Source organism: Accipiter gentilis, chromosome 9 (assembly GCF_929443795.1).
Source record: "Accipiter gentilis chromosome 9, bAccGen1.1, whole genome shotgun sequence".
Lineage (NCBI taxonomy): Eukaryota > Metazoa > Chordata > Aves > Accipitriformes > Accipitridae > Astur > Astur gentilis.
In genome coordinates this window covers 26629963-26644439 of record NC_064888.1, presented here as the reverse complement: position 1 = coordinate 26644439, position 14477 = coordinate 26629963, and the positions used below count along the sequence as shown (strand labels likewise).

Below are 14477 nucleotides of genomic sequence, written 5' to 3'. Positions count from 1 at the left end.
TACAGGTATTCTCTGCCAGCTAATCCCTTTTCAGGGATTTATTGAAAATTACAGATAAACCCAACATTTCAACAATTTCAGCTTTTAACCAAAAGCAGTACTAAACATGTATGATATACCTCCTTCATATTGATACTTTATTGGGCTTTAGCTTTACCTAAAAAAAACAAAAACCAACAAAAACAACAAACCAAACCAAAAAGCGGCTCTAAGAAAACACTGAAAAATAACAAATGTAGCTAATTTCAGTTCACAGACCAGAGCCCTTACAGATGATGTCTTTTCAGCAACACTCGTCTGCCATCATCAAGGTGAATATACTATCAGATCCTTTGTTTACCGCAATGAATAATGGGAATAAATTCTTCAGGATTAAAGATGTAAATGGCCCAGAACCAGCCTAAATCAAACCCAGCATATCAGTATGTATCTATACCTATCATGCGCGTAGCAGAGTCCACAGGATGGAACACCAGTTTCCGGGAAAGCCCCACTTTCTGTGCAGATTCAAAGTGTTGTTCATTCACAACCAATACACGAAGAACATTTTGAAATGCAGCCCCATGGTGTAGCTCCAGCAGATACCTTAGGCAGGCTTAAAATTTTTTCTATAAGAAGCTCAAAATTTTGCTCCTTTATTACAGCATTTTTTTCTATTCTAATATTCTTGAGTATTGGCTTACTTAAAGTAAAGCAATCCTGGGTCAGCTCAAAGGTCTAATTCATATGACATTTGTGACATTAGCCCGCATCAGGTGCCTAAGGAAGATAAGAATGAGCAAATGAGTGTGGGTGGGTGCCTCCATATGTATATGTGTATGAACAGTCTGTCACTTGCTGAGCTGGTATAATACCCCAATGGACCATATTGAAACAAATAAATTTACACTGTGAACTTTGATTCAGCAAGTGTTGGTGATATCAGTTCCACCAGGAATACAAACAATAATAGAAATCTATCATTTCTTTAAAACCTCATGATACTTTGAGGAGTCTTTTTCATAAAAGGGGAAATTCTCCTGTGAACAGAATGATGAAAGTTAACCAACCTCGAGAAAGGTTTAAGCTTGAAAAAAATCACAACCCTCAAGGAAAAGATGCCTTAAAAACCAATAATTTCTCCCTGGAAGACTCCATTGTATCACTATTGTCTTCCTATTTGCTAACTAATATGAACATTTTATAGCAAAAGCTATACAAATAATATATACCTTATTAACAGTTTCAAATTACAAATAGTACATAGCAATCTGGTCTTCACTCATCAGTCTGTTTATAAAGATATTCCTGACTCAAACTTGTTGTGGCAATAACAGGACAACTTCAAATGTATTACATAACCCCAGGCAGATCTCTACAACACAGAGAATGTTTAAGTACCCAAGTCCATGCTGCAGATGTTGGTAAAATCCAGTAGTGTCCAGAAATCAAAAATCTCGTAAGACTATCATCTATGTATATTATTGATAAACTACCAGTCAGAAACTTTCTTTAATCCCAAAATATTTTCGACTGTAACTTCCACAATGCAGTGACTTTCTTCTTCTCTATTAGAACAACTTATAATGAAAAGGGATAATCGTTTATGAATAAGATTACTATGTGCTGCTGGAATACAATGAATATTCAAATTTACATATAAGTCTTTGTTTACATGTAGACTTCTATCAAACTTTCTTTCTTGTTTCCCTTCTCCCCGAGTTCCCTTTATATTTTAAATCTGAAGGGATGACAAAAAGAAGTAGAAACAGTTATTCTGAAACCCAGTGTTTGATACTAAATGTAGACTTTTTTCTTCCAATATACTATGAGAGTAAAAGATGCAAGCTTTTATGACCACAAATTTATGAAATAACTCTTTTAAATGCTGTACTACAGCAATAAATTCTTCCAAATAGGATATATAAAAATAATAACCCACTCTGATATAGTGTGGCACTCCTATTCATCTGCTACAGTTTTGTAGTCTTAATGCAATTAAAGTTACCAACTGCGTAAACATATTCTTTGCAACAATTCACAAAATTTGCATTCTTAGACAACAGAAAAATTTCATGGCTATAGTTACAAGTCTGAGCAATTTTTCTCCACAGAAGAGAGCATCCCATGAAACTGTTTATCTCATTTCACAGCCTTTGGTCATAAAATGTTATTATTTCAAATAGTAATTTGCTACTTTTTAATTTAATAATATAATTTCTTTCTTTAGAAAGTCCCCCATCTTCTTGATCACTTCACTGTCTTTTTTGAAGGCAGTATTTCAAATCCACTATACTTTTGGCTGAGAAAGACTTTGGGCACTTTTTCTGTTTGGTGACATTTCTGCTCCCAGAACATAGTGTTAAGCAATTCCAGTTATCCGAGAAACAGAAGAGAGCAGTCTTAAGAAGGTGGAAACACCTTTTGACTACAGACAAAAGTATTTTTCCTGTTCCTAAGCAGCAACAGGAAAATGCTCAAGCGGCCATTATTATGGTCAGTGAAGCAGTGCAGATTACCCATTTGTGCCAGAGAAAAGACGCACCAACCCTTTTCCTTGGCTGTATGTATTACAGGCCAGTGCAGGAAAGAAGTGATTTAAAACTATTGGTTTTTCAGCATTTTTTCCAGGTACTGAAGGCATCGTGATATGTGTAAACAGTACCAGTGCTATACAAAAATAACCTCATTTTAGGACATCCCTTCCATTTTGAAATTTGAAAACTTTGTGCAACCTTTTATCTGTGTGAATATACACAGCGATTTTGTCAGCAGGGACACAAGCATATTTAGACCATTCACTACCTATGTCTGACAGTTCTGACTGATGCTCAGTAGGCACATGCAGAAATGACGGACACAAGACGCTTCTCCCCCATCCTCCTCTGCCCGCTGCAAGTCTCATTCTCAGTGCCAGGGCCAAATGACCCACTCCGCTAAGCACTCTCGCTAAGGCCTCTTGGGTACCCTCCAGCGTAAATCCACACCGCAAACAGGAGGACGGAAGGGAAGCAAAGCAGCCCAAGGTTTAATCCAGTTGCAGTAAGAGACGAGGAGGAATGAGAGCAGGGTATACAAGCCCCAGAGAAAAGTCAGAAACAAGAGTGGCTTGCCAGTCTGCAAAGAAGCCCGTGCCCCTACGCCCTCCCTTCCATCGTTAGGATCAGAGCTAGATTAAAACTGGCCAGTTACGAGCATCTCTGTTGCAGTCGCTCTTGACTGCTGGAAGGGGATAAGGTTTGCAGACCGAGCAGCAGCACTGTTCTTCAGAGTCACTGTAGCTGTCAGTTGGCTTCAACATGGGTCACTGCCTCCAAGGCAATCTGACCTCAAACGCTTTCAGTTTAACATTAAATAATCAGTCTGTCTGAAAGAGCAAACTTGATGTTTCTGTGTGCATGTGGAACAGGTGACAGTAAAACTGAAAAGCAGAAGTGCAGCTTTTTACACAGTGCATTTGTCCCCAGAGAAATAAGACACATTTTCTCCACAGGTGCTAAAATGAGTTTGCTCAGAAGACCCGTAATGAGAAAATCCTACTAAATGTACTGGTTTTGCATCTTTGCCTACTCCAGAGTACATGCCTACACATACAGCATGTTTCCTCCAGTGAGCCTAAAGACAAACCCAAATCCCGTTCAATTAAATTTGGAGTTGCACTTTCAAATCCATCTCCTACTACTATTACTATATGAACAATTTTGAATGTGCTATTTAGTATCCAAAGTGATAACAGATTAAAGCTTTACGATTTCTAGGGCAGTTGCTAGGAGTCTTCCAAAATTAACACTGTGGCATTAAGCCATTTGACCCACAGTGACAAGATTAAAACTTCTGAAAATTAGTATTATTTAAAAATACTTGGGACAGAAGAGTACCTTCCTCTTATCTGCTAAGACACAACTAAATGCCCACATGTAACTTCTTCTGTACAAGTAGTGTCTTCTAGTTTAAAACAGCTTATATGCACCCTGAAAATGGAAAAAATCCATTCAGGCAGACCAGTTAATCTGAGAGTTAGTTTGAGAGCACTGCTTGGAAAAAACAGAGATGTATTATTTTAAACATGAAGCAGCAGTGTTTCACCTGTTTATAGCAATCAGTAAGTAGTAAATAACAGAGAATGTCATGAGAAATCATGTTCCATAATCTCATGGTTTCCAAATACCAGCTATGGGACACTGAACGGCAAGTTAAGTAGGCAGTTTATCAACCGAAATAGAAATCAAGGGGAACCAAAACTATGTCTAAATTGACACAGTTTAAACAATAGAGTTTGAGTGCTCTTTTGGCCTGGCACCAAGTCCCACAAATTTGCATTCGCAGCATGTGATCGTCTACTGCTAACCCTCCATTTCCCCTCCGCTCTTCATCCCCACAGCACATTGCTGGCACATCTTCCTACAGATATTCTGAAAGCAGAAGAGATCAAATACATACAACATACTTCAAAATAGCAGGCCTTTAGGAAAAATTCAAGCCTGCAACATGGCTACAGAATCCAGTTCAGATTCAGGTGGTGTGAGTTTGGGCTGTTTTCCAATTCAGACGTAGGTGGTATAAATTTGGGCTATTTTCACTAAGCTTCCACAGCCTTGAAAAACAGAACTGTAGCAATCATTTACTGACTTTCATGTGAACACAGACTGATCAAGCCAAATTCCTGCTACTGACTGGCTACATTTGCATCCACATTACACTGCTTCCATGGTTGGAGCTCTCACCTTTAGTGCTATACCAGCAGTAGCACGAAGTCAGAGCTCAAGCAGTAGACTCAAATTTTAAAGAGACCTTTATGTATGAATAAATACTCTCTTTGAAGCAATTGTCAGAGTCTGAGAGAGATTTAAGACAGTGTGTAGGTATCGGCGGGGAGAAGTACCTCTGAGCTAGGTGAAATACTATGACCTCAAGACAGTAAAATCAGACAGAAATTTTTAAGTGAATTTTCAATCTTTTTACATGTTGCTCAGGAGATCTTACATTGCTGCTCTTTTGTAAGGACTTCCTGAAGGAAAAGCCAAGCAAAAGCTCACAAAACTGTCTTTTAAAGAGTAAAATCTTCAACATCTTGTGGTTCCCCACATTGCCTGGAAGTGGGAAAGTCAAAATGAAAAACCACACTAGCTACTTGGCAAGACAGGTTGTACATGAAATCCACGTGAAGAATTCTTTCCTATAAAGAACAGTTGCACCCTTGACTCCTGAGTACTTTTAAGAAAAAATTTTGGCACAACCTTCTCTAATTAATGTTGGAGAGAAAATCATGCTAATTAAGAAGGGGTTAAGAAATGGGTTTTCTAGCATGACTGAGAGAAAAAGTAAGTCTTATATGGTCTTGTTATGAATAAAATTGAAACCTTGTTATCAAATCAATTGCTTACTTCAAATCAGGTTTCTCAGCTGTTTTATATACATTGAAGGCACTAGACTGTATCTATGAGCATTAATGTAATCTGTAAAAAATAGCTTCCTCTTGAAATACTCATGCATAGTTCATTGAGATCTTTGATGCAGCACTGTCTCCTCAAAGCATTAAAAATAAATAAAAAAAACCCCAACATTAAAAAGATTTACTGTAAAGTGATGTTTTCAACTAATCCATTTGCAGTTCTTTTTATTCACCTTCTCATTCTAAATTTTTATGCTACATGATACAGTTTACAATTCTCTGCTTTTTATTTCAACTATGTGAAATCCTAGGAGTCCAGAAATGGCAACTGAGGGCCAAGGCTGTACCTATACACTGGCCTGGACGTTTCACACTCTTCCCTGCAGCTTGATTGCCCATCTCTCCTGTGTGCCACAGCTGCTGCCTGGGACACATACCTTGGGTTTTCTTGTCATGCAGAGAAGGCTATGGGCAGAGGCTGTTGCATCACTGAGCCTCACACCACTATGCAGTCAGGATGTGCCTTTGGCTGCCAACCCAGATCGGGAACTCAAACAGGCCCCTAGGTTCCCTAGACTAAGCCTAGTCATAATCCGTAACCTACATTAACACAATGGCATGAATGGTCTCCATAAAAAGGTGTTAGCATCAAAGCTTACGAATTTAAAAGGAAGATATGGACAGCTGGTATTTTATATAAAATTTAACACTGTAATATGAATAGTAGCGATATCAGTAGCTTCAGCAGGAATTCCTGGCAAGCCCAAACCATACAAATCATGTACTGGAAGGTATTAAACTAGACAGCATTAATTTCAGTGGAAATAAGAAAAAGCAGTCACCAAGAGAAAACTTCAGCCAAGAAAAACTATCAGCCTTTTCAGTGATAGCAGTCAAACTCTGGATTTTGCCTAATGGTTTCTCTACAATGACTGGCTCTGTATGAAGATGCTTCTTCTGATCGAGGAACACCACTTACCAAGGACCAAAATGCTTCAGACGGGTCTTCTGATCCCTTGGTTTTGTGCTACAGGAGTTTTCTATCTACTCAGAGGAGTAAAGTCAAACCATAAATTATCTTAACAATAGGGTATAGAAAACTGCAGCCCTGAGTAAACAGGAAATATCTGGCAATTCACAGCAAATTTTGACCAAATGAAGGTAGGATACTCACAGTCTCAGAGTTTGTTCCACCGAGTCTGGTTTTGACCATGCCTTGATGACCTCACAGCTCTTAAACAGAAACCAAACACACTGTCAGTGTGAGGCAGCATGGACAAGGAATGAGATGGTGAGAAATAAACAGCAGAAAATAGTAGAGGGGGTAAAAAATAATTTCAGTTTCTGAACATACAAGATAAATAAGTTGCTTTTTAAAATCTTGCTATTTTTGAGCATAAAAGGAGAATTACACAGTCATATTGGGAGAGGATCAGAGAGACAAACCCAGACTAAGCCACAACACTTGCAGTGATGAGGAAATTATGTTGCAACAGTCAGTGGCATTTAGAAAATCTGTCCAAGCATTTAGAAGGTCTTTTCCAAAATTTCAATGGCATTTTGAGCATCAAAAATAAAAAAATACAAAAAGCATGTATATTCCGTGAACCTTCTGGCCAAGGGAATTTACCGGCAAATCCTGCATTACCCATGTTAAGTAACGGTGCCAGGAATTTATCCTGTATCTTTTGTAGCCATATGCAGGGAAAAAAAAGTTAGTGGCTATCTATGTAATCACAAAAATGGCAGAGTCTGTGTGAATGCAGGTTCTTAAAACATTAGATAAGAAAATACCATCTAGGTAAAGGGCTTGAATGATGTTGCTTCAGAAGACCAGTACTGTGGGAACAGCTCTGCATAAAGCCTCATCCAAGACGCCAAGATATATTCTCCTGGGACACCGTTATGCCCCACACCCCTGGGACCTGTCCCTCAGCTGGGCAGTGCAGGCTGGTCCAGGCTGCCAGGCCATGTCTCAGTGGGCAGCAGCACTTGCCAGCTGGTGACCGTGCGTCCCACACTGTCCTCGTTGGCCCCAGATGTGCCAGGGAGCGTGGAGGTGGCACAGGCATCCCTCGAAACAAACGCCCCTTTGCCAAGAATGGCACTTGTGGCTGGGGAGGAGGGTTTCGTGTTAACCCTCGCTATGGTCAAAATGCCACCCACGCGGTAAGAAAAATCCCAGTTCCTCTTTGGCATTCTCCAAATGAGCATATTCGGTCAAAGAAGGACAGTTGCTGGGGTTACAACCACAAAAATAGCACGACAATATGTTCGCTGCGTGTCTCAAACCTGCCACCCCCTCCAGGCTCTCCCGGGGTCCTGCAGAGGAAGGCAGGGTGTTTCCTGGAGTGGGGGTTAGTGAGGGCCTGGCCCCCGCCTCCAGCCTGGGCCCCTGGAGATGGGGTGGTGAGTAACGCTCGTAGATACTGAAGTGAAGCAGGACTGCGTATTGGGCCGCCTGTGTGCATGGAAGAAGGAAGCAGGCTGAGGTATGACCAGTGGACAGGCCTCACAGCACAAAATCTCATGAACAGGTCTTGTGCAATGGAGACTTTATCGGGAGTAACTTCTTGGCAGCAGTACCAGTCTAAGCAGCCGCATACCTTATTCCTCTCAGCCCGCGCTGCACCCTCACAAACACCCGTGTGCCGAATCAAATCAAGGAACCGACGCAGCTAAACCCCCCCCCCCTTTTTTGTGACTTTTTGCTCGATTGTTTGTAGCGGACTCCTTCCCCAGCCCATTTCGCTGCACAGCTACGCAAGCACGTGGGCCAGCAGATCACAGGGGTGAGAGATCCTGCGTGAGCCGCGCTGTCACCAAGGCCTGAGCGCAGGGGACTCGGGGACTGCCCTGAGCACAGGGCAGCAGCAGCAGCCCCTCGTCGGGAGCAGCGAGGCGACAGCGCTGCGAGGACAGGCGTGAAAGCTCTCCGCGCCGGGCACCGCAGAGCATTAAAACTAAACCTGTAAACTGTTGAGTCAGGAAGAAACAAGGCGAAACCAGCACGGCAGTGCAAATGACAGGCTGCCACCAAAGATCTCAAAGGGAAAAGGTCTGGGATTTCTGTGACAGTCAGGCAAGAGGCAGCCGTTGTGTAAGAGAAATCACTGCATGAGCCTACCGAGCAAATCCCGTATTCTGATACATGCTTAGATAGAGCGGGAAGATTATATAAGCAAAAAGCAAAGCGATGCTGCAATTTATTTATGCCCACTTCTTCACATTGCCAGAGTGTTAATTTTAACTAATTCAAAATTAATTTAATTTTCAAAAATAACTTTTAGGGAGTAAACCAGCAAAAGCATCCAGTTCATAAACAGATACATTGCAAGGTGGAATTCCAAAGTTTTGTGTAGTAAACGACATTCAACATTATTAGGTTATTCCTTAAAGCCCCCAAACTTACTAAGATACCCCAAAAGGGGCAATCTGTTCACTATGGGCCCTCCCTAGAGAAATACTGTATGCAAATATCAAGTGATTGCCCTGTTGAAAGCTCAGAGAAACAAAAAAGTCAGCCATGCCAAGATCAGAGCAGTACTGTTACCAAAGACATGAATCTCGTGGCAGGCTGTTTCCCCAGAGTCTTCTGCACTAACCAGGAAAGTCTGGTTTGCTCCTACATTTTCACAAGAGAAAACTGTAGTCAGTACGATCTGGGGAGAAGACATATCCATGTGAAAATCTAGCCTAAGTGGCAATGAGAATCTCCCTAAGAAATAACATCAGGTGTCCTCAAAACATATTGTACTTATCCAAACATATTAACATGATGCAGTTGTACATTTTTTAAAAAAGAACGAGTAGGTTTCCTGCCTAGAGCAGACTTAGCTTATAAACTAAGCTGCAGACAGGCCAAAGATACAGAAAGAGAGTGACAGCAGTCATCCTCCAAAGGTGCAGAATTCAAGTTCATCAGCACTTCAGGATAAAGGCTGAACACGAATATCTGCTTACATTGCCCCTCAGAAGCAACCAGCTGCCTGTAAAGTTCATCTTTAAAGAGGAAAAAATGGTTGAGCCCAAGACTAAGCCAAAAAATCCCAGGCTCAGAGGTATCAGAGCCATAAAACACAGATCGGCTGCTTAGCTCTTGGGTGGGAACGGCCTCGCCCTGTGTCACTGGAAGGATCAGGGATTGCTCCTGCCTTAGTTTAAGAAACAGGGTGAGGAAACCTTTTTTTTCCCTTACAGTTGTATTCAGAAGGATGGGGATAACAGGACGGTTTCCTCTAGCTTTGCTGGAGAACCTCTGGGGAGGGAACGTGCCCACGGCAGCAGGTTGCTACCTGGCACATCCTGGCCGGGAAGCGCAGCGGAGCAGGGACGAAAGGGGAGCGGGGAGCTCGCCTCGGTCCCCGCAGCCTGCAAAGTCACCTGGGGCTGGGCACGCCGCTGAGAGGGTTACCTGGCCCTGCCACAGCCCACTGAAGCTCCCCGAAACCTAACCGGTTCGCTGTAAAACCGGGGGATCCGAACTGCCGGCTCGTCTTTCTCAAAGGCCAAGCCAGGGCTTCCCTAAGGCACTCCGAAAAAGGGCGGAGGGCGTTAGCGAGGCCTTGACGCTTCCATTTCCAAAGGCTCCACCTGGGCGCCCGGTTCCGCAAACACCTGTGCGCGCCGCCGGGCCGGGCCGGGCCGGGCCGGGCCGGGCCGCAGGGGGCGGGGCCGGGCCGGGCGCCCCGAGCACCGGGTCCCTCCTCTGCTGAGTGCCTGCGGCTGGGACGGACGGACGGACGGAGGCTTCAACTACCGGCACGGCAGCGGGCGGGATGTAACCCGGGGGAGGCAGCGTTGGCAGACGAGTTTCCGCCGCGCTCCGCGTCGCGGCTCCGGCAGGGAGCTGACCCCAGCCCAGCCCGGCGGGAGGAAGCGGCCGCGCCGGCAGGTGCCGGGCGGGGAGGAGCGCGGCGTGTCCCGGCGGCGGGTGCCGGCGCAGCGCGGAGCATGGACAGACTGAACAAGCTGACCGTGCCGGCCGGGGAGAAGCTGAGGTAGGGTCTGCTCCGCTCGCGGGGCTCCTCCGCGAGTGGGGAGCGGGGCCGCGGGGGTCCTGCGGGCACGGCGGGAGGACGGGGGGCCGCTCTCCGCAGGGGAGCGAGGCGGGACTGGGAGACTCGGAGGCACAAGGAAGTTGGCAGAAGTGCGGGAGTAAAACGGGGTCACCGCCGGTCGCCGGGGCGGTGCGGGGAAGGGCGGAAGGTAAACGCGGGTCTGGAGCAGTTAATGGGACGCAGATTTCAAAGCAAAACGTGCGTCTGCTTCATCTGCAGTGAAAAGAAGGATGTTTTTGGAGTGTCTGTAAGAAAACAGTCTTTGACTCACTAAGATGTATGAGCCTTGTGCGAATTAGAAAAAGCTAATTAATGGCTTCGTGGTTTAATCGGAGTGACCTGTGAAGATGGCTTTTGCAGTTAAGTTCTGTAATATTTCCTGATCTTCGAAAGAACTGGTGGAATAGAGGGAGCTGGAAACCGGCAAACGTTCCGAAGTGAAGCAGAACGATGTTAAATACAGGGTTTGAGAAGAAAAAAGCAGAAGCTGACCATTACTGAAGTATTTTTAGTGTGACTCGATTGGTGTGCTGGTGGAGTTGGTACCTCAAGGCTCTTTCATCGTGACTTTTTTTTCTTATTTCTGAATAGTTAAAAGAAGTCCTGCTTCAGATTAAAGTAGCATAGAAACTTTTTCTTCCCCTGAAAAATAAGGAATACTGAAAAATATTTTTTCATAAAATAACTCAAGCACTCAATACTAATTTATAAACAATTGTCAAGTTTCTCGGCCCCTCCTCAGAAGCCTTCATGCAAATCAGAATAATCCCTTGTAAAGCTAATTTTGATGGAATAGTATTTCTTGATGTCTACTCTTTCCATACTGTTGAAATATTAGGAGGGAGTCTACTTGAAGAGCTCCAATGACCTTTATATTCCTCAGCCAGGCACACCTAATAAGAGCCTCGCAGACTGCATCTTACAGCACAGGCAAGAACTCTGTGGAAGGTTCAATGGACAGGGGGAAGAAGACAATGAATTTCCTCTTTGTTGGCAATTTATCACCTTAAAATGGTCTAAATGGTGTCAAGTGCTCAATGTTGGTCTGAACTAGCTATCTCAAGATAATAAGCTGAGTGATGGCATGGAAAGTTTGATGCCGTCAAGACAGTTGCTGGTACATAAAGAAATAAAACACACGCTCTCTGCAGTGATAAAATTGTAGCTGGGATGTGTCTTCTGCACCTTTGCAAATGATTGAAGTAGAATTACTTTCAAGTATACAGAGGGTGTCTACATGTGAGGGTTATAACGGTCCACAACTTGTTTGTGAACCAATTCAAAAGCCCTAAACCAGAAAGGCAGCCATCACACCCCTGCTGCATCTTTACACTGGCTGACACTCTTCCTCTTGTCCAAAGTTTTAATATTATTGTAAAATAAGGAAGAGAAGGAGGTAGCTCTGCTTTCCTGTATTATCTTGAAGTATCAAAAGCTATTTCTCTCCTCCTCATGGCCAATTCAACGTAGTTGTGCAAGGAATGTAAGAGCACTCATTTCTCAAATGTGTGAGTGTCCTCACTATATGCAGTGGAAGTGCACGCATGCTTCAATTTCAGCATGTCGAAATATGTCCTTTGGCAGAAACCTGGGTATTTGGCTACACGGTCTTACTACAGTATCAGAAATTTTAAAATTTAAGGCAGAACTTTCTATGAGTACATATTCATAGTGTAAATTTAGGACAGATGTGTAAATATAGGAAGAGATCAGCATAACATGGGAGCAGCCTTTTCTTCCTTCTTTGATACAGCTGAATACCCCTTTGCACTATGTGACTTGTTGGCAGTGCAGTTGACTTCCTGATGTAGCCTCCTATCTGCGTGGAAGACACATAGATGGTTCAGAGTTTGCACTGAATGTTACGTGAACGAAATGGTTACTTGAAAAACCTACCTTCATCCATATGCCAAGAGACAATGGCAAGAAATGTTCCTACCAAACATAGTTTCGATTGGTGTAATTATAGTTCACATTTTTCTAAAGACAGCTTTCTTAAAATTTTTTGCTTTGTAGCAGCAAAAATTAAAGTAGCGCTGCTGTTGAGTCAGAGTACAGCTTTTGATTTTTTTAAGTGTAGACCTGAAAAACTAGATATTATGTGGTTTTGCGAAGCTAATCTATTCTCCATGGGTGTGTTTGAGCATACCAGACCTAGCTTTCTGTTGCATTAGCGAGTCTTATGTCAGATCTGAATTCTTAACATATTCTATTTGTTTGTTTATTACAACAGTAAGAACTGTAAGTGTTCTCATGTGCCTCTTTAACTATTATGCTGTGGTGGACGTTGTTTGCAGTTAAGTCACTCCATTAACTTTACTATCAGTTGGATAGGAATGCTGGAACTTCATGGAATTCCAGTATTATTTTCATATAGTGTTTGTTATAAGGTATGCGCATTATTATACAAGCGTTCCCTCGGAGTACATTGTGTTCAAATTGCTTCCATATTGTCAGGAAAAATTAATTCCAAGGCTTGGTTATTTACCCTGAGATGAATTAATTTATGTGGTGCATACAATACTTTGGTACTTTGAATGGTTTTCTAAACTGTAGAGTGAATACATGAGCAATAGCCATGCGGCCATAGCAGGCTGTCGTATGCCTTGATTTCAGCCTGAACTTCAGGGAAAAAAAAAAAATTATGCTGCAAATGTATAGATGGGTAGATGGTAGGTGGCAAAGGTAACAGGAAGTTAGCAACTCAAAAGATACAGCACTAAACTTGCAGACTCTTTTGGGGTTCAACTTCCTTAGACTATAGCCTATGATTTCTGTTCTTTAAATAATTTCTAGCTGCTATATATATGACTCTGCTATAGTATCTCTTCAAACTTCCTGCATTTTTTTTATGACCACAAACCTTAATAATGACCCTCTGCTCATAGCAGTCTTCAGCTCTGTATCACAAAGTCGTTTTCAAAGGCATCAGTACCATCACCACTGCAGTGACAGGCAAACCATGGCACAAACCAGAAGTGTACCACATGCTTTCACTTGCTTAAGGTCATGCAGCCAACAGCTTCCAGATTGCAGACAGACTTTTCCAAGAGCACAGTATCATGTTAATTTCTGATGACTTCATTAATTTGCAGCCATTCTTCCCCCCCAAAAAAACCCATGAATTCACTATCTCCAACCATAACTCCCAAATGAAAAACAAGTGGAAAAAAAAAGCAATTTACTTGTTTTCTCGGGTGGGACAAGTGTGTCAGTTTATTTGCAATATTTTGTTTTAACATCTCTTGCTAAACAGGTGGGTTTAAGTCCTAATTCTGTTGAAATCAAGAGGGGTTTCCTTAAGGCCTGAATGTCTGTTAGTTGCCTATCAAATTTGAAGGTATTTATGGCTTCACTAATTTTCTACTGATAGAGACAGTTTGACTGTATCTACTAGGGCTTTTCTTTACCAAAGGATTTTCTGGTATTGTTTCCTCTTGAATGTATGTAAACAGAAAATTAATTCACTTGGGAGTGAAAAGATATTTAACTGTAAACTGATACCTTCTATGTATAGGATGTTTTATTATAGGGAATATTTACTTTTCGAGAAAATGAATGGGGAATATTTAAACATTAGCTTTGTGCTGTAAGAAAATATTTTATTACAGTAGTTCTACTAATTCCTGTTAATAGTTAATTGTAGCAAACAGAAACTTCATCTGTTTTTTCAAGTCGAATTTTAACGCAGTTTATTGCATCAATGGACTTGACCAAGACAAAAGAACAAAAATAAACTCAAGGAGGAAAGAAAGTGGAGTTTCAAAGTGAGCTAGAGAATGCTCCCCATGACAGAACCGGGCACCAAAGTCCATGTCCAACTTTAACATCTTTTCGCCTTTTTAGTTACATAGACTTTAGAAGAAAGGCTATGCAAGTGCCCAGTTACTTGTACACTGCTCAGTGGTCTCAAAGGCTCAAATCAGAACTGTTCCACATATGAGATTTTTCCAGACCAACCCCTTCTAAGCTGCTCATTGCTGTTTCTTCTTCACAAGTCATGGCCCCCTTGCTTCTGCTCTTCTACCTGCTCTGTTCTGCTCTCT

At 42.4% G+C, this 14477-nt stretch overlaps 1 protein-coding gene across 6 annotated transcripts in view; it reads left to right on the top strand.

Annotated features, from left to right (window-relative positions):
• BLNK (B cell linker) overlaps window positions 1-14477 on the top strand; it is a 103019-nt gene that overhangs the window by 42997 nt on the left and 45545 nt on the right. For 2 of the 6 annotated variants that reach the window (XM_049809876.1, XM_049809878.1), the window contains exon 1: window positions 10232-10371. The exons of the other annotated variants lie outside the window; for them this stretch is intronic. In XM_049809876.1, the coding sequence (XP_049665833.1) occupies window positions 10325-10371 (47 nt within the window). In that variant the 5' untranslated portion in view covers window positions 10232-10324. Of the gene's footprint in view, window positions 1-10231; window positions 10372-14477 lie in introns of those variants that run through there. 6 annotated transcript variants of the gene reach the window in all.